Source organism: Choloepus didactylus, chromosome 1, assembly GCF_015220235.1.
Source record: "Choloepus didactylus isolate mChoDid1 chromosome 1, mChoDid1.pri, whole genome shotgun sequence".
In the NCBI taxonomy this organism is placed as follows: domain Eukaryota; kingdom Metazoa; phylum Chordata; class Mammalia; order Pilosa; family Megalonychidae; genus Choloepus; species Choloepus didactylus.
The window spans coordinates 94,285,721-94,312,906 of NC_051307.1; the positions used below are offsets into that span (position 1 = coordinate 94,285,721).

At 37.0% G+C, this 27,186-nt stretch overlaps 1 protein-coding gene across 1 annotated transcript in view; it reads right to left on the reverse strand.

The window, feature by feature from the left end:
* Positions 1 to 1,521: 1,521 nt before the first annotated feature.
* UBXN7 (UBX domain protein 7) overlaps positions 1,522 to 27,186 on the reverse strand; it is a 76,976-nt gene continuing 51,311 nt past the window's right edge. Inside the window, exons 6-11 of the mRNA XM_037837619.1 lie at positions 21,511 to 21,657; positions 19,003 to 19,093; positions 18,138 to 18,265; positions 11,148 to 11,541; positions 10,929 to 11,008; positions 1,522 to 9,624 (exon numbers count right to left, since the gene is read on the reverse strand). Of these exons, the coding sequence (XP_037693547.1) occupies positions 9,463 to 9,624; positions 10,929 to 11,008; positions 11,148 to 11,541; positions 18,138 to 18,265; positions 19,003 to 19,093; positions 21,511 to 21,657 (1,002 nt within the window). The 3' untranslated portion in view covers positions 1,522 to 9,462. The remainder of the gene's footprint in view (positions 9,625 to 10,928; positions 11,009 to 11,147; positions 11,542 to 18,137; positions 18,266 to 19,002; positions 19,094 to 21,510; positions 21,658 to 27,186) is intronic.

Consider the following 27,186-nt stretch of genomic DNA (forward strand, 5'->3'; position numbering starts at 1 on the left):
CCAGTTAATGCATTCAAAATTATCCCCCACCAAACCGTCTCAGTAATAATACCACTACATACCCATCTGCTAGAAACTTGTCATTCTTCATTTCTTTCCTCCGTTTCCCCAAATCCCATAAAGAGTCTTGTAATTTCTTTAAAATGCAAATCTAATCTATACACTATTTTCGGTTCTATTGCCACTACTCTAGTCTTGGCTTCTAATTGCACTCCAAACAATATCCAAGCTCCTTATCAGGGTCTAGGCCTTGTATGTGAGGTCTAAGGCTTGTTACTCATTTTGTACCACTCCCTTGACTCTACGTGCCAGACATTGGCCTGCTCTCAGTACCTTCCCTTCTTCATGGCCTTTGGATTTTTCTCTGCTCAGAACAGTTTTCCTCCTACTCTTAAAAATGGCCACCTTCTTTTCATCCTTCAGGTCTCTGCCTAAATATTAACTTCCCAACTTCTTATTTAAAGCAGAATTGTCTATTGGCATCTATTTTTTTCACAGAAATTCAATCAAATCTGCTTACACTTTTGTTTATTGTTTGTATCAACTAGAAGTTCCTTGAGGGCAGGAGCTATCTGTTTTGCTCACCACCCATCCCTAATATCCGGCACGTAGTAGGGTAGTTAAGGCTACAGGTATGTGGTCTGTTCCTGGAGGAACAGGATAGGTACCCTATCGGCCCAGTATAGGTAGGATGCCCATCCCTTGACCAATCCCTGTAGCTAGGAAGACAAGGTCTTGAAAGCAAAGGGTAAGTCCGATCAGGATAGGCTGCCGCCAGAGCACAGGGAAGAACGGTTTCACAAAAGGAGGAAAACTCATCACCGAGGGAACTGTGAGCTGGGCAGGCATCCCAACTTCTATCTACTACACAATGTATTTCCTGGCTTTTTCCCCTTTAATTTAAAATTACTTTTTTTCCTTCACTTGTTTCTTAGAAGCCTAATCCTTAATTAGTCATTAGTTATTATCGCTCATCTGAAAGACTATATGCTTGAATTGCCCAAACACGTCAAATATATAATCTTACTTTCCTAGCAAGGCTACATACATATCCCAATGTTTTCATGGCAATTCAACCAACATTTATAAAGTGCTTACTATAAATGTTCAACTTACAGTACTATGAACAGATAGAAAAATCTAGCAAATATCACACTTAACAATGGGAACATGAACTCACCTTTATCAACAAATATAACAATGTCCTAAACAGAAGAATAAAGGCAAGCTTTTGGCACCTGAATTGCATTCGTGAAAGTAATATCCAGAGATTTTTACATTGAAAAAACAATAAGACACAAAAAACTAATACTGAAAAGTTTTTTTTTTTTATTTCCAAGATCAAATATTACAACAAGACATTTACATGTATTTATAAAAAAAATGCAGCAGTTGAATTTATAGATCAGAGGTTTCCTTGAGTTTGGTCCCTCTCTCAGCACAGTGAGCTGACGTCTTCAAAGACTTAGCGCCCCCCTTCCCTCCCCTCCCTCCCCCACCCCAGCTGTCCCACCCTCCCTCCCCAATTCAAGTTGCAGTATCAGTATAAAGCAACCGGGTACAATACAGCAAGAATATCCACAATTTGGTACAGCCAAAACTAGAGGATCACCAACAGAGAAAGAGATCCTCAATTTAGAAAGTATTTACCTATAGACTAAACATATCTATAGATATATCACACCCAGTTATCTAAGATTTCCCTGGTTTTAGAGCAAGTGGAAGTTCCACTGAGTCTTAGCCAGCAGTTACAGCTCTGCTTTACCTGATGGCAGGTTTTTCTCCTCCTACAAATTCAGATTTTCTAGTGTCCCCACATGCCTTTGAATTTAAGCTATCCCTAGCACCTTTATTATCACTTACTGGGCAAAAGGAGAGTCTCTTGTGTGTCCTGAACTAAAGAATTTGGTGGATGGTCCAACTACCCATTACTTACTTGTCCAAAAGCCTTCCTGATATTGGGAAGAGTTGAATTAAAAAAAAAAAAGTATCTCCTAGCACCATGGGATTAAAGGCCCAGAAAACAGATCTATATGTGCATCTTAGGGAACACTTGCCAGAAACACTACAATAGGAGCACTGTCTCTGTCCATCATCTTCTTGAATTTGATAACAGTTAAAGTTGCACTACAGATTAAATTTAGAGCCTGTCCTGCATTAAGAATGCAAATCTCAGAAAGACCACCACTTTGTCCAGAATAAACTGAGTACACAAACATTCCAGGGAATCTCTCAATACTGTTAGGAACTGCTTGAGAAACACTTTAAAAGCAAACACCCCAAGTTGACTTCTCTCAAATCCCCATCCCACCCCCATCCCCATCCCCAAACAAATTTCATTCCTTGATTAACCTCTCTGAATAAGATGGGAAGTGAGGTTTGGAAAATGACATGGTAAGTGTTTATAAACACAATTAGTGAAGACATGCCAGGACTGGGCATCCCAGATGATTCAAAACGCGTTGTTCAAACTGAACTCATACAAAGCATGCAGAGTCTACAAACACTCCTGTGAGTGAATTACTATGGAACAGCCAATACCTACTGGAAAAAGGACTTTGCTTCTTAAGAGGTTGAAGTTTTGTTTGTTTGTTTGTTTTCTGTTTTTTTTCCTTAAAAAAAAAAAAAAAAAGACACCAGATGCTTAGAATTTGTTAATAATCAAACGGAAAACCATTCTGGAAACAAAAAATTCTTAAAGGAGTAAAGAATTGTATCTAACAGATTCACGTCAAAGCTTGGATGGAAGTCCCTCAAAGAATACATATCATGTTAGCACCAACTGGTACTCGTTTCTTTACATCTAAGACTAGGGGATTAACTCATAGCTTTACTGTCTCGTTTTCCTGTGTTTTATAAAGTCTTTCTAAACTTAAGGGACAAACCTAAGAAAGTAACAAGGCACAAGTTCCCAAACGGTAAGACAAACAACCCCTATTACAAGCTTGCTACTCAACTGAAAAGTGGAGGTCATGTACTACTTTCACTCTAGTTAGCAGGTAAAAAGGGATTTTTCTGGTGGCAATAGTCACTCCATATGAGGGCAATAAATTATTAAGCTATTAAGAGCATATGATTAGTGTCACAATCCTATTTATATTTTGAATCACACCAATTAATTGATCTTTTCCATTAAGAACACAGAAGCTTTGAGAAAAATGTACTGTAAAATTTTGTTTAAAACAGTAAGATATCCAACTGAGCATCAACATTCCAACGATACTAACTTGAAATGGATCCTGGTAACATGTACTATAAAGCCTTCTTCCCTGATAGAGAAAAAGAGAATAGCAGGGAATGGTTCCACATCAACAATCTCTCCTGTAACAGTTAAGACTCCCATATTGGGTCTATGAAAAAGAAAATAAAAAGATTTTAAGAAAGGGAGGATGTAATTCCAGACCAGAATTTATCAAATGATTTGTAATATTTCCCATTTTATCACATCTAATATATGAATGTTTCATAGTAGTGCAGTTAGACTATTAACTTCTTTTGATAGAGATAAAATATTACTTATGTTCAATTCAGCTTAGCTTGTCTATTCTTCCTATTTGAAAATCCAAGTGACTTTATATAGGATATAAAAATCTCAGAGGATTTCGATCTCTTTAGAGGAAATATCATCAGACATACAACAAAAACTTGCTTTTTGTTGCCAAAGAATTAAATAAACCAAAGCAACTTATATTTATAGATTAATATGTGGTTATTCTTAGGCAAAATACTACCATTGGTATTTGCAACTCTAACCATTAAGTGAATCTGGACATTTTTCAAGAAATACCTCATTACAGAAATGCTAAATCATGTTTTATTAAAGCAGTTCACACTGGATTGCCCAAGTTTATTTTGAGATCATCAGGCAAACAAAGGCTTGTACCAAAACAGATTTTTAAGAAAACTGAAATTCTAAGCAATTCAGTAGCATTCTGTACATCGAAAAGGGGTAGGGGTATCACTGAGCTAGCCATTCTCTATTTGGAATGAGAGAATTCTCCTTAAGAGAGAAAATGAGCTATAAGGAGATTTTGTGTTTTTTTGCCTCAAATTCTTCCCTTGTATACTACTTTATAAAAAATGCAATGTGGTACACATTTAAATATGGAATTCCTTAAATGCCAATTATGTTAAAAATGATTAACTTGCAGAGAATGGATGCCAAAGATCGAGACTAGAGAAATGAGAAGAGAAAGTAGGATTAAAAGATTTTCTAATAAGATTGTCTTCATCACATCCAATAATGTAACCACGTGAGTTCAGTTAATGGGAAAACTAACTAACCTATCAAAATTTCTGGAAAAACACTCTTGATTCTAATTTGTCTCTCTAGTAATATTAACACATAGGTGAGTCAAAGACCAAAATAATCGTCACTGAAATGCCAAAATCGCTTCTTAAAAGGAGAAATCAACATATTGGTATGATATTCTTCCTTGGTTATTTTCAGGACTAAAGAACATTGTTGCCAATATTCTAAAATATGTTCCATGTAATATTAAGGTTTTCACAGCAAGACAATAAATAAAATGCTAAGCAAGGATGAAGCTGAATATTCATAGACACAGCTGTCTTTAAGTAGCCTATTCATCAAGGCTAGCGTTATCAGAAAACTGCCATATTCATCATAAGAGTTGGTTCCTCCTATTCTCATTTGGTTTTATATAAGACCTTACTCATATTCATCAACCTGCATCCCGGTATTTGCTACTGAGCAGCTGAATGAAAGGCACATCCTCCTCCAAAAAAAGACGAGGGTAGATGATACAATGGAGATACACTCTATAGGATAAGAAATATTTTCAATCTTCCAACAACTGCCCAGCCAGTAAAATGCTGTTTCTAAGCACACCTATAGAATAAAATTTAACTCTGGTGTCAGTGAAATATTTGGTTCTCATTAATTAAATTTCAGTCATACTCAATACTGATTAGGAACACAGCGTTCGTTTTAAAAATTAATGAATTGTGTTTAAAAGATCTAGAAATAACTAGCACATTCTCCTTTTTGGAGATTTCAATCATCACAGTGAGGTTAGATCAAGTTAACTGGGCAAAGGATACCTGAATACAGAAAAAAGGCAAACAAATTGTCTATAGGGATAATATATAAAGGGGAGACAAGGAAAAATAAAATTTCAGAGTGGAGGATTTCAGAGATAATCCAATTCAGTGGTTTACAATCTGTGGGTCCCTAGAGTTACTGCAAGAGGTCTGCAATTCCATATGTACATTTACATTTTCTCCATTTATGGGATTAATAAGATTAATACTATCATGAGGGACTCTATTAATTCTCTACCCTACACCAGGCAAATTTTAAATTTGAGTCCTTTTACTTGAAAGGACTGAAACTACTGATCTAGTCCAATTCTTTCCATTTTTAGATGAGGAACTTGAGACTCAGAAGAAAAGAGGCCTGCCAAGATAACACAATTAATTAGCAGCAGTGCTGTTACTTACGTGCACCTATGCCTACATATAGTGCCCTTTCCACATATCATATGTAATATACTATACATTTAGTTTGCTGCTGGATAAAGAAATTAAATTTTTCCTTCATTTCTTCAGTTGCAAGTGGCTCCCACTGGTATCTTCCCTGTGTCCAACTGAGATCCTTGGTAGGCAAGAATCTTTAGTGCTAGGATCAATACTTTCCTGCTTGGGTACTGGGTATGCCTTATTGGTCAACTTAAGGCCTACGTTAAGTCTAGTAGTTAGTGTCTGCCACCTTCCAGTCATTTCTTGATGAAGACTTTCCTAACTAAAACCCACACTATTCTTGCCCCACTCTAAATTTCTACTGTAATTATAATTCAGCCCCAGAAAGATAAGCATTTATATGTCCTCCAATTATCTCATGAGTAGTACATTTCCCCAGCTGGATAACAGGCAAGAACCAGATTTAAGATTTCAAAACATTTCCAACTCTGAATAAGGGCTCAATAAATAACTGTTGACTTGTAGAGTCGAGGAAGTAGAATTTTATAAAGGATTTAAAAGCATACACATACAGGGTTCAATAATCTTGTAGAGATGGGATATAGAAGATAGTTTTATCTTTTCTGAAAAAAATGGTTACAAAAATTGATAAAAACTTTTTCATCCTTTCCATTTATTCTTGGCAAATAATGCCATATAGCTATTTCCCTTTCACATTTTCATCAGCGTGTCATTTTAAAAAAGCAATTAATAATTAGCCCCTCAAAATAATGGCATAAATAAGAATTTATAGGCATGTGGTAAATCCCACAAGCTTTATCTCAACTTTTCCCTAGCTTTAAATACATAAAATCAAATGATAATTTACAGAGCTAAAACAATGGAAAGATAACCTTTTGAGTAAATTATTCCCCCACTGTAAGAGAATACAGCATGGCAGAGTGAAAAGAGCATGGACTCTGGATTCCAATTTTGATTCTTTCACTTACTAGCTGTGACATCCATAGCAAGTTCTCTGAGCCTCACTTTTCTTTTCTAACTATAAAATACGAAAAACACATTTTGCAGGGTTCTTAGGAAGATTAAAGGAGATAATGCATATGAAGTACCTAGCATGTATTAGTTACTCAAGATCAGTTCCCTGCTCTTTTCCTTATTTGGCACCATTCTTTCTCTTCACTGGTTCTTTCCTGAATCAAATTTAAAAAGTATTCTCTTCACTTTTGTCCTGCCAGTTTTCATTTCATCTCCCTTTGTCTCTTTTCATTTATTCTCAATCTCTATCTTGTTCTTTCCCTCCCCATTTTTTGAACGATCTTTCAAGCTTTTCCCAATACCTATAAGGACTTTTTTTAAAAACTAATTTTACTGATCTCATCCAAACTATTCAATAAAACCTCTTTCCCAAAGAGCAACGGAACTTGCAAAGGGAGTGAGACAAACGGGAGTGAGACAAACTAGGATAAATCTTTTCTAAGTGGATTAAGTTCTTGAACAAGGCAGTATTCCTTATTCACTCTTACCATGTACATCTATCTCACATGGTCTTCTCTATCAACTTCAGGATAATTTTACTCCTGCCTCAAAATAAAATAAAATCTTCTACACCCTTTACTATGAACACCCCATTATATCTAAGTTAGATGAATGTCACATGTCCTGTCTCTTTTATATGCTTAAATCACTTTCTATATATACACATACATATATATACTTGGTCATCTCAGAGTAATCCAAGTTGAAAAATTCACTTTGGTTTCTCATAAATGGATATGCCAGGGCTGAACTTATCAAAAAGAACTATACCCTATCATCAAACAACATGTGTCTCTGGCTCTCTGAATATTTATAAACAGAAGTTAATAGGTAAGAAGATGAAACAGAATCCTATAGGGAAAATTCTTGACTTCACATTTTTGACAGATGTGGGCTTTAGCTGTGACTTTGCTGGGAGTGGAGATGGGTGCTATCACAGCACCAAAGCTGAGCATATGCCTTCTTACCCTGTGCCTCCCTGAATTTTTAGATTTCTGACCCCTGCTTTTGTTTACTACCAACAATATTTTACCCCCTAATGCACCACTGATAGTATTCTTCAGAAAGCAAGTATCTATCCAAGGTCAGAGATACAACTGAGAATTACCATAAAATCTATGTTTCCTCAATAAATCAGAAGCTTCTAGTTAAGCCTTGAGGGCTATTACCCAGTCACCAATCTAAAGAGAGAACTTCCACTCAAGGTATAAATGACATTGTAATTATATAAATATATTTATAAATATTTATACAATTATATACTTATACATAAGCACTTACACAGACTTAGAAAAAGGTAAGAACATTAATTCATAAGGACTCACTGAAGAATAAACAGAATTTTCCATGATTTCCTAGAGGAGATACATAACTCATTCTTTAGGGAGGGTCCCTCAAAAGCCAACCATTAGAAACCATATTCTATAATTGTGTACTAGCAACAGATATACATCTTCTTTTTAACCCTCTAATTGCCAAGAGAGTAGATGGGAATGTACAGGTCTCTGAGCAAGAGCAATTTATGTTCCTCAAGTAGAAGAATCAATCCAACTCCCCAACTGACAAAATAGGTCCTTTCTATATTACAGTTTCATGAGTTAAAGTTCCGATTTTGCCACTAGAATCATTACAATTCCTTTAGAGATTCTGTTTGAAGTTCTAAATGAGAATTGAGCATATAGTGAAGCTAAGCAAACACTATTATACAGATTCAAGATGGTCTCTTCTAAATAACACTGAAAAAGCTTTCACCAACTACAATTTGAAAGTGGCTTTTGTTGGCAGAAAAAGCCCACAACATCTGAAAATTACTGCTAATCCCCTCCTCCCACTTACTAAATGGTGTCTTATGAATTGAGTTTAAAGGTCTTCCCCTTAGGGAGTCTTTCGTTTTTGATATCTTTTGCAAGAAAACAGCATGAGGATAAAAGCTCATTAGTCACCAGAGCCTTTTAAAGACTATTCTAACCAGGGTTCAAAATGAATCATCATTTTTAACCAAAGTACATGGTTAGCAACTCTCAGCTGCATCTTTTTCTTTTTCCCCTGGGACATACATAAGTATGCCCAAAAACACATAGGACAATCAATAACCACAGAGGTTACAATTACAAGCTATTTTACTGCATGATTATTGAACAACTGCCTTGGTACTGGAAAAACACAGCAAATGCCTTCCTGTCCCAGTTACCACAATTTGCTCACTAAATGTCCATTCCAGGGCTAGCAGGATCAATATAGTTTATAGTTAATAATGAAGGAAGCTGTCTCAGGCTAGGACACTGAAAGCTACCCCATACTACTCACCCTACATTTAACACTCATTTTGTCAATAATACGTATCATGGAAATCTTGGAGCTGGAAGGGAGGAAATCCTTTGGGGGGTAAAAAGTATTTTAATATGATAAGCAATACTTATAAGGGGAGCTTTGTCCATGTAAACAAAAGTCTGGACACTTTGTTACGTGATACTTCCTACATAAAAACAAAACAGAACGAAATGAAATGTGTTAGAGAATGTTTTCTTCCTTCTAAAAATGGGACTCACGAAAAAGGGAGACGGTTCTTATTCTGAATTTAGCCATTCCTTTGCCAAAGAAGTCTGAGGAGTAACATACTATTTGATCCCCAAAAAGTGCTGTGCAAGAGACCATTTCTTGAAACACACATTTTCTGCTGCCAGTTCTAGAAGAAATCTTATCTTTATACTTCCATTTGGTCACCAGATTAGGTAAGAAAGAGAGAAAGGAACAAAGAAAAGCCAGAAAAAGAGGAAAACAGAAGAGAGAGGAAAGAAAGGGGGGGGGGAGGAGAAAGAAAAAACAGACCGATTATAGAAGAGCAAGAAATAAAAGAGAAGGCAGGTGACTTGCTTGCCCAATTTTGGCTCTATGGTCCTTTGAGCCAAAATGCATACCCAGTGACATGGTATCTCACAGGAAAAGGGAAAAAAGGGGTAAGCTGAGAGAGGTCAGGCCATGGTGTTAATTTCTTTCCTGTACAAAGACAGTCTCCTGAGGACAGAGGCCTGCCTCTTGTAATGTAATATCATAGTCCAGGTGAGACAGTTTCCTTCGAGGGAAGTTGGTGAGAAGTTCAAAACGTTCATTTGGATAACCTTTAGACTGGACATGCTTCACCAAAGCCTATAAAAACAAGAGAAGGCAAAGCTGTTAGACCGAAATAAAAGAAAAGCATATATTAATGAATTAAATATATAACATTCATTTTATCATTATCAGATGAAATATGAAATTTATTTTTCCAGATAACTGAAGATTACCCTTTTGGAAGAGCCAACATAAGCCTCTGAATGGGAAGACAATGTATCCAATAATTTAGGGCCATTAAATGATTACTGAAATATACAGGGTTATTATTGCCTATCTCCCCAGTAAACAAACCCAACTGCTATTTATAAAATTATTAACCTCATTTTTTATCAGTTTTCCTTCCTTTCTTTGATCAGGAAAGATATGTCTTTCATCTCTACTTATGGCCAATCTTGCCACCTGTGCATGGGATCCCTTCTATTCTTGCCTTGTCAGAAACCCTGCAATGCAGACTAACTTCTCTTTTACAGGTATTTTCAACATCTCCTTCTCTACAAATATTTTCCATTAGGCTTAAACATACTCATTCAATCGCTTTCCCCTTCTGATTATTGCCCACTCTTACCTCCAGCTTCACAACTAAACTTCTCAAAAAAAGTGATCTATACATGCTCTCCATTGTCTCATCTCCCATTCCCTTTCAATATTCCCAGGAAATAGTCTAAGTTGTCAGCACCAATGGCCAAACCCTAATTTCATTCCAGTCACACAGAATTTAAGAGCCAGCCTAACCACGCCCAGCCACAGCTAATGACCAGATATGGGGACCCAATCCAAGGAGGATTCATTCATGGGCTAAGTGATATCTAACTATCTGAGAGTTAAAAGACCCGGAGGAAGACCTGTCAGCTGTGGACTTCAGATGTTACCATGATAGAGATGCAAGATGAGGAGTAAATGAAAGTTCCCAGTATACAGAAAGGAGAATGGTATGAAACAGAGAATGACATGGGGCAAACCAGATGGGTCCCATGAGAAAAATATAGTGGTTCTTAACCACTTTGCAGTTCCACCTATTAGGAAACCCAGGAGCCCTACTATGGTTTCAAATAGCCCAACTCGTTTCCAGAGGTAATAACTTCAGTGGCGTTTCTATTCCATAAAATCATAGAATAGAAAAACCTTGAGTGGAAAAGATCTTATGCGACTTACCTAAGATAATCCAAAAAGGAAATAAAGTATTAGAATTAAGCTTCACCATAGGTGAGTTTCCAGTGAGAGGTCAGACAAAATATCTAACAGGTATTTCTAAGGATTACCAAGTAAGGCTCACTGGACTCAGCCTAATTAATTAGGTCTTCTGCTTCAAGTAAAAGCTACTAATTAGATACACTTACTAGCAATTTAGCTTGCTCTGGGAGAGTGATCTGTTCCCTTTTGCCATCTGGATACCGCAACATCAGCTGTGCTTTTGGTCCTAAAGGGAGGATTAAAAAAAAAAAAAAAAAAAAAAAAAGATGCAGGAGCTTAGGGTATGAGACTAATTTAAATAAATAAAGCAATCCCTTCCATAATATTCAAGTTTTAAGGAAAGTTAAGTTTAATATATAACTCACCATTTACATCTATCCCCTCCACTATTCCATCTGATTTTTCAGGTGACATCTCCACTATTTCTGAATCCATGCCTGGCAATCCTTGATGGTTCGTGGTTGTTCCAGGCTCAGTCCTGCCTTGAGACTCAGTCAGTAGCCTTCTGTTATCCTCTTTTCTATGCCCCAAATCTTTATGGGGAGACTTTCTGGACTTGGCAAGACTCTCTACCTCCTCTTCTTCATCGGAACCACAAACGGATATAAACTCCTCACTGCCAGAAAAAAGTTCAGATTCAGATTCTTCATCTGAGCGACTATCCTGTTTTGTCTGTGTTGAATCAAAATGTGTCTCTTGCAAGGAGGCTCTGATGGCAGCTTCTAGCTGGCTGTCTTCACTAGCATCTATAAGGCTCTCCTGTGAGATGCAGCCATAAAACATAGATGGAAAGAAACAAGCAACAACAGTTAAACCAAAAAATTATTAGTCAAGTCAATCAGGGCATAAGAAATATAATAGGTAGCCATTATAATTTTATGCTGAATATCTCTCTTCTACTAAATTTTAAGCTATGTAAGGGCAAGGACCTTTTCTTACACAGCCAAGTTAAAACGGTTATTTAAAAAACGCCAAAAAACATTTTATAACACCTAGCACAATGATGCTACAAGCAGTAGGTAATTTTTGTGGCATCAAAATGAACAAAATCAAGGAGAACAGTATATCTACTATTCCTTGCCCAGAAGAAGACAGGAACTAATATTTAAAATATAAAGCCAAGACAGTATTATTTAAAATGACTAAAAACAACAGAGAGTGATGTCTACCTTGCTGGCCACTGTACTCAACTAGCATTATCACTGGCACACAGACGCATATCAATAAATAACTGAACAAAGAAACTATCATTTCTCAAAAAATCTAAGAGTCATATATCTAACACTCAAAACAAAATAAAATACTATACAAAACAGGGAAAAAACAACAATTATGTTCACCTCAGTTTAAATTACAATGTAGACTTTTATTGTGGTTATGAGAAATGCAAACTTCTACGGTTTTCTCCTTGGTAAAGTTCTGATGTCACAGATTTCATCAAACTTAGGGAGTCACAAAAACATGGGTTGCTTCAGTGGAACGCTTTTTATTTAGACCCTGACTCAAACTATAGAAAAAAATTGTAAGACAACCAAATATTGACAGTGGATATACTGTTGATACTAAGAAACTGCCAATTTTTAAAGGGCATGATGGTATTCCGATTGCGTTTAAAAAACAAAAAAAGAGCCATTATCTTTTAAAGATACATGCCAAAGTATCTGTGAATGAAACAATGATTTCCAGGTTTGCTTCAAAATGATGCAGTATAGATGAAATAAGACTGGTCACATGTTGATAATTATTGAAATTAGGTAACAGACACATACAACAATAAAATTTCAATAAATTCCCTCTCCTTTTGAATATGCTTAAATATTCTATAATAAAAATGTATGAGTTGCTAACAAAAAATTAAAGGAACCTCTTTTAGGCTTTCACTCATCTGGTGAAAAATTGTATTATTTTTTTAATTTACCACCACAAAAAAAAAAAGGCAAATAGATATGCACACATGACATGAAAGAACTACAGATTTAGAACAAATGACATCGCACAGCATGTAGACTGAATTTAAAGACTGTCTCCATGGCAGGCACTATTAGTTTCCTATTGAATGTCCATTCTCCTCCGATTCCTTACCTATAGAATCTTGTATGTACAAAAGAAAGCATGTCCAGCTGGTAAATTCCATTTACCAGTTATCCTGACAGCTAGAAAAAATTGTGGTATAGAGCTAAAGCAGTACTTATAGGGAAATTATAGAATTAAATAGCTCATATTAGAAAAGAAGGATCTTAAGTATTAATATGACGTAAGCTTTTACCTTAAAAAACAAAATATCCACCTAGAAAAAGAAATTTAAACCTAAATCTAAACTAAGCAGAAAAAAAGGACAGAAATCAATGACCTAAAAAAACAGAAAAACAATAGAGAAATTTCAGTGAAATTAAAACCTGGTTCTTTTAGATTAATAAAACTGGTAAGTCTCTAACCAGACTATCAGGAAAAAAAGAGAAGCCACAAATTACCAGTAACAGGATTGAGTGGGGGGACATCACTACATTCCCTACAGTCATTAAAGAAATATAACGAACTTTATGCCAATATACTCAACACCTTAGATAAAATGGACAAGTCTCTTGAAAGAAATAATCTATTAAACCTCATTTGCCCATGAATACAAGGTTACTTTAATATTCAAAAATCAACCAACGTAATTCACCAAATATATATACATACACACACACACATACACACACACATGATCATCTCAATAGATGTAGAAACGCATATGAAAAATTCACTTATGATAAAAACTCCACAAACTAGGAATCAAGGACACTTACTTAACATGATAAACTAGATCTATGAGAAGATATAGCTAACATGAAACCTAATGGTGAAAGACTGAATGCTTTCACCCAAACATCAGAAACAAGGTAAGGATGTCTAAATTCACTACATCTACTGAACACTGTATTGGAGATCCCAGCATACAGATTGGAAAAAGAAAAGGCATACAGATTGGAAAGGAAGAACGAAAATGGTAAATAACATTAGCATGACTATCTACATAGAAAATTCTAAGGAATTCACAAAAAAAGCAACTAGAATCAATAAGTGAGTTTAGCAAGTAAGAAAAAGAAAAGGCATACAGAATGGAAAGGAAGAACTAAAATGGTAAATAACATTAGCATGACTACCTACATAGAAAATTCTAAGGAATTCACAAAAAAAGCAACTAGAATCAATAAGTGAGTTTAGCAAGGTTGCAGGCTACAAGATCAAGATACAAAACTCAATTGTATTTCTATATATTAGCAAAACACAATCAAATTGAAATTTAAAAAATACATATTTACAATAACACAAAAATATGAAAATTAGGGATAAATCTGACAAGAAGATGTGAAAGATTTGTACACTAAAAACTACAAATCACTGGCTGAGAGATACTAAAAACTTAAATAAATGGAGAGGTATATACAATGTTCATCAATCAGTGACTCAAATTGGTAAGATGTCAATTCTTTCCAAAATGATCCACAGAGCCAACTGCAACCCCAATTAAAATCCCAACAGCTTTTTGTAGAAAGTGAGAATTTGATTCTAAAATTTACATGGAAATGCAAAGGACCGCAAATAACCAAAACAACTTTGATAAAAAGGAACAAAATTGGAGGACTTATACCATGTTATTTCAAGATTCAAAGATTCAGTGATCAAGAAAGTGAAATATTGGTGGAAAAAAAGGCATAGTCATTGGACCAGAATAGAGTCCATAAACAGACTCACACATACATGATCAGTTTATTTTTGACAAAGTGCAAAGGCAATTCAATGGGAGAAAGGATAATCTTTTCAATAAACGGAACAAGATAATATGCACTATCCCCTCCCCCCAAAGAATCTTGATCCTACCCTAACATCATATATAAAATTAATTTATGTGCCTAAGAGTCTCCCCCAGAGAACCTCTTTGTTGCTCAGATGTGGCCCTCTCTCTCTAGCTAAGCCAATTCGGCAGGTGAACTCACGACCCTCCCCACTACATGGGACCTGATTCCCAGGGGTGTAAATCTCCCTGGCAACGCAGGATATGACTCCCAGGGATGAGCCTGGACCCAGCATCGTGGAATTGAGAAAATCTTCTTGACCAAAAAGGGGAAGCAAAATGAAACAAAATAAAGTTTCAGTAGATGAGAGATTTCAAATAGAATTGAGAGGTCACTCTGGGGGGCATTCTTATGCACTATACAGATAACCCTTTTTAGGTTTTAGTTGTATTGGAATAGATGAAACTGCCAAACTGCAACCCAGTAGCCTTTATTCTTGAAGATGATTGTATAACTACATAGTTTACATTGGTGTGACCATGTGATTGTGAAAACTTTGTGGCTCACACTCCCTTTATCCAGTGTATGGATGGATGAGTAGAAAAACGGGGACAAAAACTAAATGAAAAATAGGGGGATGGGAGGGATGGAATGATTTGGGTGTTTTTACTTCTATTTTATTCTTATTTTTGTTCTTTTTGGTATAAGTAAAATGTTCAAAAATTGATTATGGTGATGAATGTACAACTATATGATGGTACTGTGATGATAAGGTATTTGTTATCATTAGGCATTTTGCAAATGCAAATTAAAACCACAATGAAATACTACTACCCACCTATTAGACTGTCTAAAATTGGAAAACCAACTATACCTTACCATATTGGTAAAGTATGTGAAAGAAACAGAACTCGTAAATACTGCAGGTGGGAATGTAAAATGGTTCAACCACTTCAGAAAACAACGTATTAGTTTCTTAGAAAACTAAATAATCATCTATCATACCCCAGTCATTCCACTCCTAAGTATTTTTTACACTAGAGAAACCAAAGCACCTGCCTACACAAAGACTTGTACACAAATGTTCATAGCAACTTTATTAGTAATAGCCCCAAACTGGAAACAATTCAATGTCCATTAACAGGAAAACGGATAATTGTGGTATATCTATACAATGTGATACTCAGTAACAAAAATGAGCAAATTACTGATACATGCAACAACATGGATGAACCTGAAAATAATTATACTAAGTAAAAGAAGCCAAACAGAAAAATGCACATAACATACAGTGCCTTTTATATAAAACTGGGGCAGAGGAAGGACCACACAGAGGGATGGGTTACAGAGGGGCATAAGGAAACATCTGGGGGTGATGGCTATTTTCATTCTTTTGACTGTGCTCATTTTATGGGTTTGTACATATATCAAAACTTACCAAATTATAAAATTTAACTATGTTCAGTTTATTGTACATTAATTATATATCAACAAATTGATAACATTTTAAAAAATAAAATAAACTTAAGGCTAATTTACCATTAAAAAAAGCAAACAGATGTGCCTACATGACATGTAATGGCTTGGATAGACTAAAGATAATCACACTGTTATCAAGTAGGTAGATTTTAAAGAACGACATTTTGACAGACATTGCTGGTTTCCTACTTCACATCCATTCTCTGCTTCCTTATTAACAGAACCTCAATTGTGTTTGTGTAAGAAAACGTATCCAGTTAAACAGAACTCCAACTATAGCTATCTGGGAATATTTACTTTTGTAATAGAGGTACCATCCCCCTCATCCCCATTTACACTCGGAATGTAGATATGATACCTGGCATGCAACATCTCATTATGACCATGAGGACAAAAGCCAATGTTAAGGATGGAGGGGGGAAAGGGGGAGCAGGACCTGGCTCCTTGATGGCCTAGACTGCCTGCTTCTGGACTTGAGAACCGCCTGCCCCTGGACTTGAAGGCTGCCTGCCCCAAACCCCCTGAGGAGTCTGGCTCCTAGATAAAATCTTATGTGCAATCTCACTGTCCCAATTAAAGGCAATTACAAAGGCAGGTGTTGTGGGGGAAAGCTGCCCTCCCCACACCAAACTTGGTGCACAGTCAATGCACTGCAGTATCTACAAAGGAGTTGCAGTCAAAAGACTCAGGTCCCTCTGGTCAACCACGTTCTTAAGCATAGTTGCAATCTTAGCCCAGGTTCATTTGGAAACCTCCTTGAAGAGGAGGTTGGGGATGTTCTTCCTCTTCCTCCACCAGGCCTTCAGGTTGCTAAAATGACAAGAACCTTTTCTTCGGGATTCCCTTGGCAGTGAGATGATCCCCATGTCTGCACTCCCACCCAGTTCTATTCCTCTTGGGGGAGATGGATCATTTGGGGAACTGGCATTTTCTCCTATTTAAGCTCTTCCTTATATTATTGCAGTAAGTAACTGATGAAAGGCTTGTCTTTATTGACTACTTTGACATCTGGCAGCTCAGCTCTTGGCACTCCTCAACTCTTGACACCCCTTCCTTGTTTAAGCCGTTATTTGTTGGCATTTCTCTTGCATACAGTTGAACAAAATATTAAGTGGGGGATGAGGTAGCAGTCACTGAAATCATCCCAATTATATGTTTCCACTCTTCCCCACTAAGTATACTTTAACTGTTTTAAGAGACATGGTGAGCCTGCAAATTCAATTTAAACTGTAATTCAATAACTCACAGACTCAGGCTCTGTATTTAGTTTTTGATACTATTATTAACCTACGACTGCAAAAGATAAGAAAATCTCTTAGGCCAATTACAAAAGCTCAGTATTTTTATGCCTTAAAAAAGAATTCTATACCACTCCTTGGTAAGTACCCAAAACCTTTCCTTAAATAAAAACTAGGCATTTTAATCCAGATGATTACAGGTAATAACCTAAGGAACTGTTTCATCACTGCATGATATGGACTGCCAAAGTCATATCCTCTAAAAGTAATTTTATCCTCACTGCCCTCAAACCCAAACAGCTCCTTTCAGTAATCTAATCTTAACATTGAATAGCTCTGTTTAGTAATAGCTTGTTACAGAAATTAAGTAGATTAAATAATCTCTGGGAGTCCCAGAGAGCCACACCCTAAAGCTATGTAACTAGTAATAATGCCCAACTACACCATGAGAGTTGTTCTAGCAAAACACAATTTCCACTGTTGCTTGGAACTGGATACCAGAAGCTCTGCCAGTGCTGCCTCTGAAAAAGTAGAAGCCTCTGCCACCAGGCTTGCCTCCAGCTTACTGTTATATATTCATATTGCTTCTAAATCTAAGTTTTAGGTCACATGCCTGCCCCTTAAACTGCAAGGAAGTCTGGGAACATGTGCCAGATTTCACTGGGAAGAGGGATCCCTTATGTAGGAAATTATCAAAATATAGGGAGGGTGTCTAAAATGTTGCATAACCACAAATGATAACTGTCCACTACTTACATTATTATCTTTACCATCTTAACCTCAAACCTCAAACATTTTACACAAGATGCCTGAGTACAATTATGCTTAACTGTCGATCACCACTTCCTAGTGTACTTACTGAGCGGGCACATTTTTTGGGGGGACTGCTGGAAAGTCCATCCAGTTGCCCATGTTCACCCAGGAATCCTGTCACTTGGTCCAAGAAAGAAGATACATCTAACTGATGCCACTCTACTAGCTTCTGGCCTAAAGATAAAACAGGATCCATTAAAAAAAAAAAAGAAAGAAAAGAAAAGAAAAGAAAAGGAAAGAAAAATCAATACTCTTTCTGGACAACTGGACAATGTCATGAAGTATTTCTTTTGGCAAATTAAAATTTACTGTGAACACATATTTCCATTCCTCACTAGCTTAAGTTACATAGTGACTTCATAATCTAGGGGATACATCTATTACATTCCACCTAAGAGATTCCCAGCCATAATTTTAGAGCAGCTACCTTATCTGCTGATTATCACTTATTGCCATTTAGCAAAGAGTTCAGATGAAGCAATATCTATATAAAACTCAATTTTAATAAGACTGGCTCTACCCTCTGCTTCTCTAGTGGAACTGTAACTAGTACATGAACAATCTTCATATTTTAATGGTAAAAAACCTAAGAGAATCCCTTATAAAATGATGAAAAAAATGAATATACCAGTTATTCTTTAAAATGACAGAAATGCACAAATATAAACTACCACTATCTCCCAAAGTGGCCAGAAACAGATTCCCCAAATATACACTCCAATAGATGTTTAAATAATTACAAAGTATACACTCCAACAGACGTTTAAATAATTACAAAGTACATGAAGAAGTACCCTTCACCTAAATTATAACAATTCTGAAATCAGATACAGCCAAATATTAAAGATCAATTATTTAAGTAACTGAAAGATAAATCATAGGTGAAAGCCTATAAGCTGATATAATCTTACCTGTTCGTGGGTCCAAGATAGAAACATAGGGGAAATCTCCTAGCTTATAAAACTGGATGTATCTCTGACCTTCTTCGCTGTCATGATAAACCTGTTAAATCATTGATATTGAAAAAAAGTCAGCCAACTATATACTTGTCATACACAGACAGCAATTAATTCACCAAATATACCTTTGGTATATTTTTAAGATCTCACTCCTATGTTAAAGAGAAAAGGAAGGTCTCCTCAACCTCCTGCCCCCCTACCCCTGCTGAAAACTTAACATAAACAATCCATTCCTTCTCTTTGCCAGTTCAGAAGAGGTGTTGCTCTTCCTGTTCAAGTGTATCTGTCCACCTAATGCTAGTGATTCCATCTATTCCTATTTCCTTCAAGGCATTCTAGCAGCTCATCTATCCTTCAGCCTCTTTCTCTGCTAGCCACTCCACCCCACGTTAGACTACAATCAAGCTCAAACAACTCCCTTCCTTAAAAGAGTTCCCCTCTAATGACTTCTTTAATTTTAACTCTCCTATTTCAATCTAGCTCTTGAAAGAGCTGAAAGTATTCGTGTCTCCATGTCTACCATTTCCTCATCAAACCGCTCTAATTTGGCTTCTGTCCCCATCATTCCAGCAAAACTGCTCTCACAAAATCTATCTATCCAATAGTTCCATCGTTATTTTTAAATCTTCTATCCAATAGTTCCATCATTATTTTTAAATCTTAATTTTTCTTGAATTCTCTGATGGAGCTGACACTATCAATTATTTCTCCCTCTTCTTTAAGTAGTCCAGGCTTCCATGATACTATGCACTCCTGGTTTTCCCTCTACCATTCAAACCCTTCTTTTTCAAAGTCCTTTATTTGTTCTCCTTCCTGACTATCCATACTGGTATACTCCCGGATAGTGTTTTCAGCTTTCTCTTCTCTCTCAATCTTTAAAACCACAACTGTAGACCACACGATTCCTAATTGCCTATTTACAGTCCAGAGCTCTGTTAAGTTCAGAGCAGTAGCTCCACGGAGATGTACTGAATAACTTCCAAGTTCATCATCTTGTTCCCTAAACTTGCTCTTCCTCCTGTATTTTCCATCTTAGTTAGAGGTAACACCACATACACCCTTTCCTTCTCCACACAGTAAATAAATTGGGCAGTCCTATGAATTCCTTCTGTTAAATATTTCTCTCACCAATCTCACCTACTCACAATCCATTCTCAACACTGCCAACCAAATTTGATCACTCTTTCTCTTACCGAAAATACTTCCCTAGCCACCCAATGTTGTTAACAACACGGTTCTTATTGATCTGGCCCTCCTGTCTTCCAACAGTGAAACTATTTAACCACTTCCACAGCCCTGAAGCGACTATTTCATTTTGAGCCTCCAACTTTATATACTAGATTCTTTGCCATGAATGTCGATCCTTTTTTATCCACTTGGCAAACTTCTATTCATCTTTCAAACCCAGCTCAAATGATAGCTCCCCAAGGAAATAATCCCTGACCCATCTTAAGAAATCATTCCTGACTCTCAAACACATACAACTTAATAAACTATATTAAGATCATAAAAAAGAGTGCTAGGCACAGAAAAGATAATCAATATGTGTTGAATAAAATCAAAGGAATTTTACCATTCAGAAAAAAGTCATATTGAATTTGGGGCCTGTAAACATGACTAGGCAAATTAATGGCTTTAATAGCATATCTTGCAGTGGGAAAAAATTAAGTTCACTCAGAAGTTCCTGTTTTCTATTAATTTTTAATAAACTGGAACAAGATCATCTTATCTTAGCTTGATAATTTAAAAGGAAACTGGAGTTAGTAAGACTAAGCGATATGCCAAACGAAATATAAACAGTATCAAAATAAGCTAGAATCCAAGTCTCAGCCAAATATTCTTCCCATTACTCCAAGATCTTCTATACCTGCACTGTCCAATTTGGAAGCCACTAACCACCTGTGGCTATTAAAGCACTTGAAACTTGGTTAGTCTGAATTGAAACGTGCTGCAAGTGTAAAATTTTAAAGACAATACCAAAAAAATAGTAAAACATCTCTAATATTTTTATATTAATCACATGATGAAATTATGTTTCGGAAATATTTTACATAAATATAATTTCTATCAATAAATATTGATTTAAACAAAATATACTAGTAAAATTCATTTCACCTGTTTCTTTTTACTTTTTGCTATCACTACTAAATTTACTAGAAAACTTGAAATTACATATTATATTTCTATTTAACAGTACAGTTCTATACTCTATTAAGATGTTTAAGCTCTTCTGGACATGAATCATACATAGCTTGGTTCTTTTTCTCCCTCATTCCCTTGGGAGCATTTTATTACTACCCTAATTTTCACTTGCCCTTTCTATTTCAGCCATTATGGGTGGTTTTACACATCATATTTAACTGTTTTGTTTTTCTTTTCCATTTTCCAACCTGATTCCTCCCCAAACTCCCATACACAACCAGTAAAATACTACAAAAATTTGGGTTAACTCTCTCCCACCTGCCAGAAAATGAAATGTTCCCGGATAATATTCTTCACAGCGTCATTGCTCCAAACATCACGGTTGAGGCACTGGCATGCAAAGTCTTGCACATTTTGAATGTTTATCATCAGCCACTTATTCTGCATCTGGCCACACTCTTTGGCCTGTAAGAATAAAGTTTCATAACATTTGTTAGAAACAATTTCTACTTGGTGACCGACATGTTTCAGAATTCAGAAGCTGTCCTCTTTTCATATAAATACTAACTTTTTTCTGAAGTATAACATCTGGAGTTTTAGGTATTTACACATATATTTAATTTATATATACATATATAATTAGACTTTTTAAAGCATTTCTCAAATTCAAATGAACTCTTTTCTCTTTTATTCACTGTTATTTGTTATAATGGCTGAAATTTTAATGTCTTTACCTGAAAAAGTTTCCACAAACTTAAGGTCAACCAATCACATAATTCTGTAGTATTGTCTCTTCCACTTCCTATCAACATGCATATCTTCTCTCTTTTTAAATAGATATATAACCAAAATGTGTATATTACTTTGGGTTGCTTTATTTTCTTCCAAATCATTTTCCATACACATTTTAAAATATCATATTCATGTGGTAATGGGTACTCAAGAGCCTCTATACAAAGTGACCCCATTTTTCAAATTATTTCTCAATTATTAGGCATGTGCTCTTTTATAGAATCACCCTAAACATTTCAGTAAACATTGCTGAGGAGTTTTTCTCTTAGGGTTGTTCTCTTAGGAATAGATTTTTAAAAACGGGATTATGGGATCAAAAGATGTTTGAGAATGATCTCCAAAAGACTCCCCAGTTTATAGTACAACAGCAATCATGAGTGTATACTTTTTGCTCCAATTTCTCACCACCATAAACGCCAAAGAAATATTGCTTACTGGGAAAAGAATAACAGAAAAGCAAATGAGGAAATACTTCCTCACACCTTTGCATAGGGATGAGACAAAAGCCACAGTTTTGAATAACTTTATCCTAGAACAATAGTCTTTTACAAATCAGTTCAACATAGAAAACTCTTAATACTCAATTAACTCAGTTTAGTAACAAACAACACAAATCATTTTGGAGGTGGTGGAAAATATAAGACTAAGACTATCCTCTGTTTTAAGAAAGTTTACACAATCTTACAGATACCATTATCCTATTTCTTTTGATGAATCACCCAGAGAAAATTATTTTCTAATATTCATTTACTGACTCCACAAGTGAAAAACCAAGTTACATAAAGAAGTGCATTTCACTTTTTAAAAATATTTCAAGGAATACATTTTTTTTAATTCAGATATATTCATGTAATATACAACCATTCAAAGTGTGCAATCAATTGTTTACAGTATCGTCATAGTTGTGCTTCATCACCACAATCTTTGAACATTTTCATTACTCCAAAAACTAAAATTAAAATTAAAATAAAGTTTCCAAAACCTCCCCTTTCTCTCCTCCCCTCATTTTTCATTAACTTTTTCAATACAGCTTTACTGAGATAAATTCACCCACCCTAAGTCATCCACAGTGTACAACTGATTATTCACAGCACCATCATACATTTGTGTGCGTTCACCAGAATCAATTTTTGAAACTTTTCCTTACTCCAAGATAAAAATAAAAGAAAAAAGAACACCTAGATCTTTCCATCCTCTCCATCCCACCCTATTCTTCATCTAATATTTGTCCCCATTTTCCCACTCTGTGCATATGCTGGATAAAGGGAGTGCAAGCCAGAAAGTTTTCACAATCAGTCACACTGTACAATGTACAAAGTTATATAACCGTCTTCAAGAATCAAGGTCACTGGGTTGCAGTTTGACAGCTTCAGTTATTTCCCTCGAGCTATTCCAACACACTAAAAACTAAAAGGTGATATCTTTATAGTGTATAAGAATACCCTCCAGAGGCACCTCTCGACTCCATTTGAAATCTCTCAGCCACTGGAACCTTATTTCGTTTCATCTCTCTTCCCCGCTTTGGTCAAGAAGATCCTCTCACAGTGCTGGGTCCAGACTCATCCCCAGGAGTAGTTTCCTACGTTGCCAAGGGGATTTACCCCCCTGGCTGTTATATCCCATGTAGTGGGGAGGGTAGTGAATTCACCTGACAAGTGGGCTTAGAGAGAGAGGGGGCTGCATCTGAGCAACAAAGAGGCTCTCTGGGGGGGATTCCTAGCACAATTATAAGTAGGCTTAGCTTCTCCCTTGCAGCAACTAGCCTCACAAGGGAGAGCCCTCAGATTGAGGGCTCAGACCATCAAATTGGCAGTCCTCAAAGTTTGCAGTAAAATTCGTAAAAACCCAGGAGGGGAAGTCCAACATTTCTGCATTTCTCCCCAGTTCCTCAGGGGACCCAGCAAATACACTATTACTCTCTGCTCACATCACTCTGGGATGTATCGGGATTTCACCCCAGCCTGTACAAACTCATCAAGTCACACTTCCCTTTCACAGCTCCATACACCTATGGTGTTCAAACAAACTGATCATACAGGTTAAATTATCCAGTATGCTATAGAAAACAGATCCCGCACCAAATAAATATCTCCTCCCTTGGTCTGGCACAAAAGTGTAGTTTTAAACCCAGTCAGTATCATCCTTTACCCTTGGGCCTGATTTGCCTTAGTCCTAAGCATATCCACTTCATTCATATCTCTAATTGTAGTCTGAACTCTTTTTTCAGCTCTCTCAACAGTTGTCTTATGGAGTAATATTGACATTCATAGCTGCCAAGCTCTAGCTCCAAGTCTTGGATGTCACACAGATACCCAAAGTTCCAGAGATCAGTCAGGTTATACAAAAGGAGCTCAGCATCTCAGGATTTAGAGATACCTATTACAACTCAGGAACAGATGTGACTGCTGTTAAGAGCTTACAATCTAGGGACCATTACAATAAGCATTCTCTGGATAAGGTGTGCCCTAAGATTCAGTTCTCAGAATTTACACATTGTCGTTAGTCCACATTAGTGAGGAATTACAATGTTTGTCCTCCCGTTTCTGGTCTGCTTCACTCAAAATGCTGTACTCAAGATCCATTCACCTAGTTGCGGTCTCACAGCGTCACTCCTTCTTGTAGCCGCTGAATATTCTATTGCATGCATACACCACAGTTCACCATAGACAACCTGCATCCATTGCAAATCATGAATACTGCCACCATAAACACCAGTGTGCAAATGTCCATTCATGTTTCTGCTCTCAGATCTTCCAAGCATATAACCCATGGTGGGGTTGCAGGACCTTGTGACACCCACATAGCTAGCTTCTTGTGGAACCACCACACTGTCTTCCAGACAGTCTACACCATTCTACTTCCCCACCAACAGTGAATACCTATGTCTCTCTCCAAGTTCTCTCCAGCACTTGTATCCCTCTGTTTATCTTTTCCTGCAATTTTATAAGGATATATTCAAATACCATACAATCACTCACAGTGTACAATGAATTGTTTACAGTATTATATAGTTGTACATTCATCACCACAATTAGCACTTACATATATTCATTACTCAGAGAAAGAACTGAACAAAAGAATAAAAAGGATAAGAGGAAAACTAAAAATAAGATAAAATACAGCCAAAAATAAAGACAAAGAGCCAAGAAAAGAAATAAAGACAAAAGAGAAAAAGAAAAAAAATGGCAACTGAAAAGCCACAAAAGGTTAAAATAAAATAAAATACCATAAAAAAGTCAGACAACACTAATGCCAAGAACCCCATACCCCTCCTTTATGTTCCCCTCCAATAGGCATTTAGCCTTAGTGTATTGTTCTTGTTACAATTAAAGAAAGCATATTGCGAGGAGAAACTAAGATGGTGGCTAGGTGAGACAGGGCAAAAAAACACCTCCGTGAAAAACACTAGATAAAAACCAGAAAGTGACCCAGAATACCGGTTACAGTGATATGCCAGCTGGACGAGGTCTGCTAGTTCCACAGGGGCCATACACTTGGTGAAACCGGGAGTCTGCATTCTGAAACGAGTAAGCTGGCTGGAAGACCTGCAGCCGCGCGGTGGTCTGGGGAAGCCAGGGTTTGGCATTTGGAGGCAGACTGGCTCTTTAAAAAAAAAAAGGGAAAAACCCAGGAGCAGCTGCAGCTGCGACAGTGGAAACCACGCAGTAAAACACAGCAACAGGGGGCTGGGCCGGCCTCTCGGTGTCTGGCCTGGAAGATAGCCCGCTGCAGATACCCTCGGGACCAGGGGAATGGAGGGGAGAGCCAAAAGCAGAAAGAAACCCCGCAGCTAGCCGCTGGCTCCCCTGAGGGCTAGATAAACTCCTGCCCGGGGCCGTACCCACAGCCCAGAGCCCCGCTTGTTGTCCCGGAGCTGGGAAGGAGGAACTGTGCAAGGAGGGGGGGTTGAGATGTCCCGTTCAGCCATCTTTGCATCAGGCTGAAAGCACGCCGGCACGGCCCAGCGGCCCAGGGCTTCCCTTGAGGGATGGCGTGCACTGGTGACGTAGCACGGCATTCCCTCAGCAGAGGTCCTGGAGGATCGCGGAGGGGCGGGGGGGACCCACTCGGAGAACCCAGGGACACTACGCCAAGTCCGGTGGTTTGTGGGACAGAGAGAGAGAGGGTCTGGGGCTGAAACGAAATGAAGGCTTAGACTCTTGCGGTGGCCTTGAATCTCCGGGAACCTAGGGGATTTGAATATTAAAGCTGTCCTTCCTCCCTGGCCACCCGTACACATGCCCCACATTCAGGGCAGATGGCTCCAGCAACACACCCAAACTGAGTTCTCCAACTGAACCCCACAAGAATCATTTCCCCACACACCGCGGGAACAAGGTGGAGAACTGACTTGAGGAGTATAGGTGACTCACAGACGCCATCTGCTGGTTAGAGAAAGTGTACGCCACCAAACTGTGTTTCTGAAAAATTAGACAGGTATTTTTTTTACAACTTGAAAGAACCCTATCAAGCAAAGCAAATGCCAAGAGGCCAAAAACAACAGAAAATCTTAATGCATATGATAAAACCAGACAATACGGAGAATCCAACCCCAAACACACAAATCAAGATATCAGAAGAGACACAGTAACCTCACACGATTAATCAAAGAACTACAATCGAGGAATGAAAACAAGGCAAAGGATTTAAAGGACATCAAGAAGACCATGGCCCAGGATATAAGCGACATAAAGAAGACCCTAGAAGAGCATAAAGAAGACATTGCAAGAATAAATAAAAAAATAGAAGATCTTATGGAAATAAAAGAAACTATTGGCCAAATTAAAAAGACTCTGGATATTCACAATACAAGACTAGAGGAAGCTGAAAAACATCTCAAGTGTCCTAAAAGTCCACAGAACAGAAAATGAAAGAACAAAAGAAAGAATGGAGAAAAAAATTGAAAAAATCAAAATGGATCTCAAGGATACGATAGATAAAATAAAACGCCCAAACTTAAGACTCATTGGTGTCCCAGAAGGGGAAGAGAAGGGTAAAGGCCTAGAAAGAGTATTCAAAGAAATTGTGGGGGAAAACTTCCCCAACCTTATACACAATATAAATACACAAAGCATAAACGCCCAGCGAACTCCAAACAGAATAAATCCAAATAAACCCACTCCAAGACATATTCTGATCAGACTCTCAAATACTGAAGAGAAGGAGCAAGTTCTGAAAGCAGCAAGAGAAAAGCAATTCACC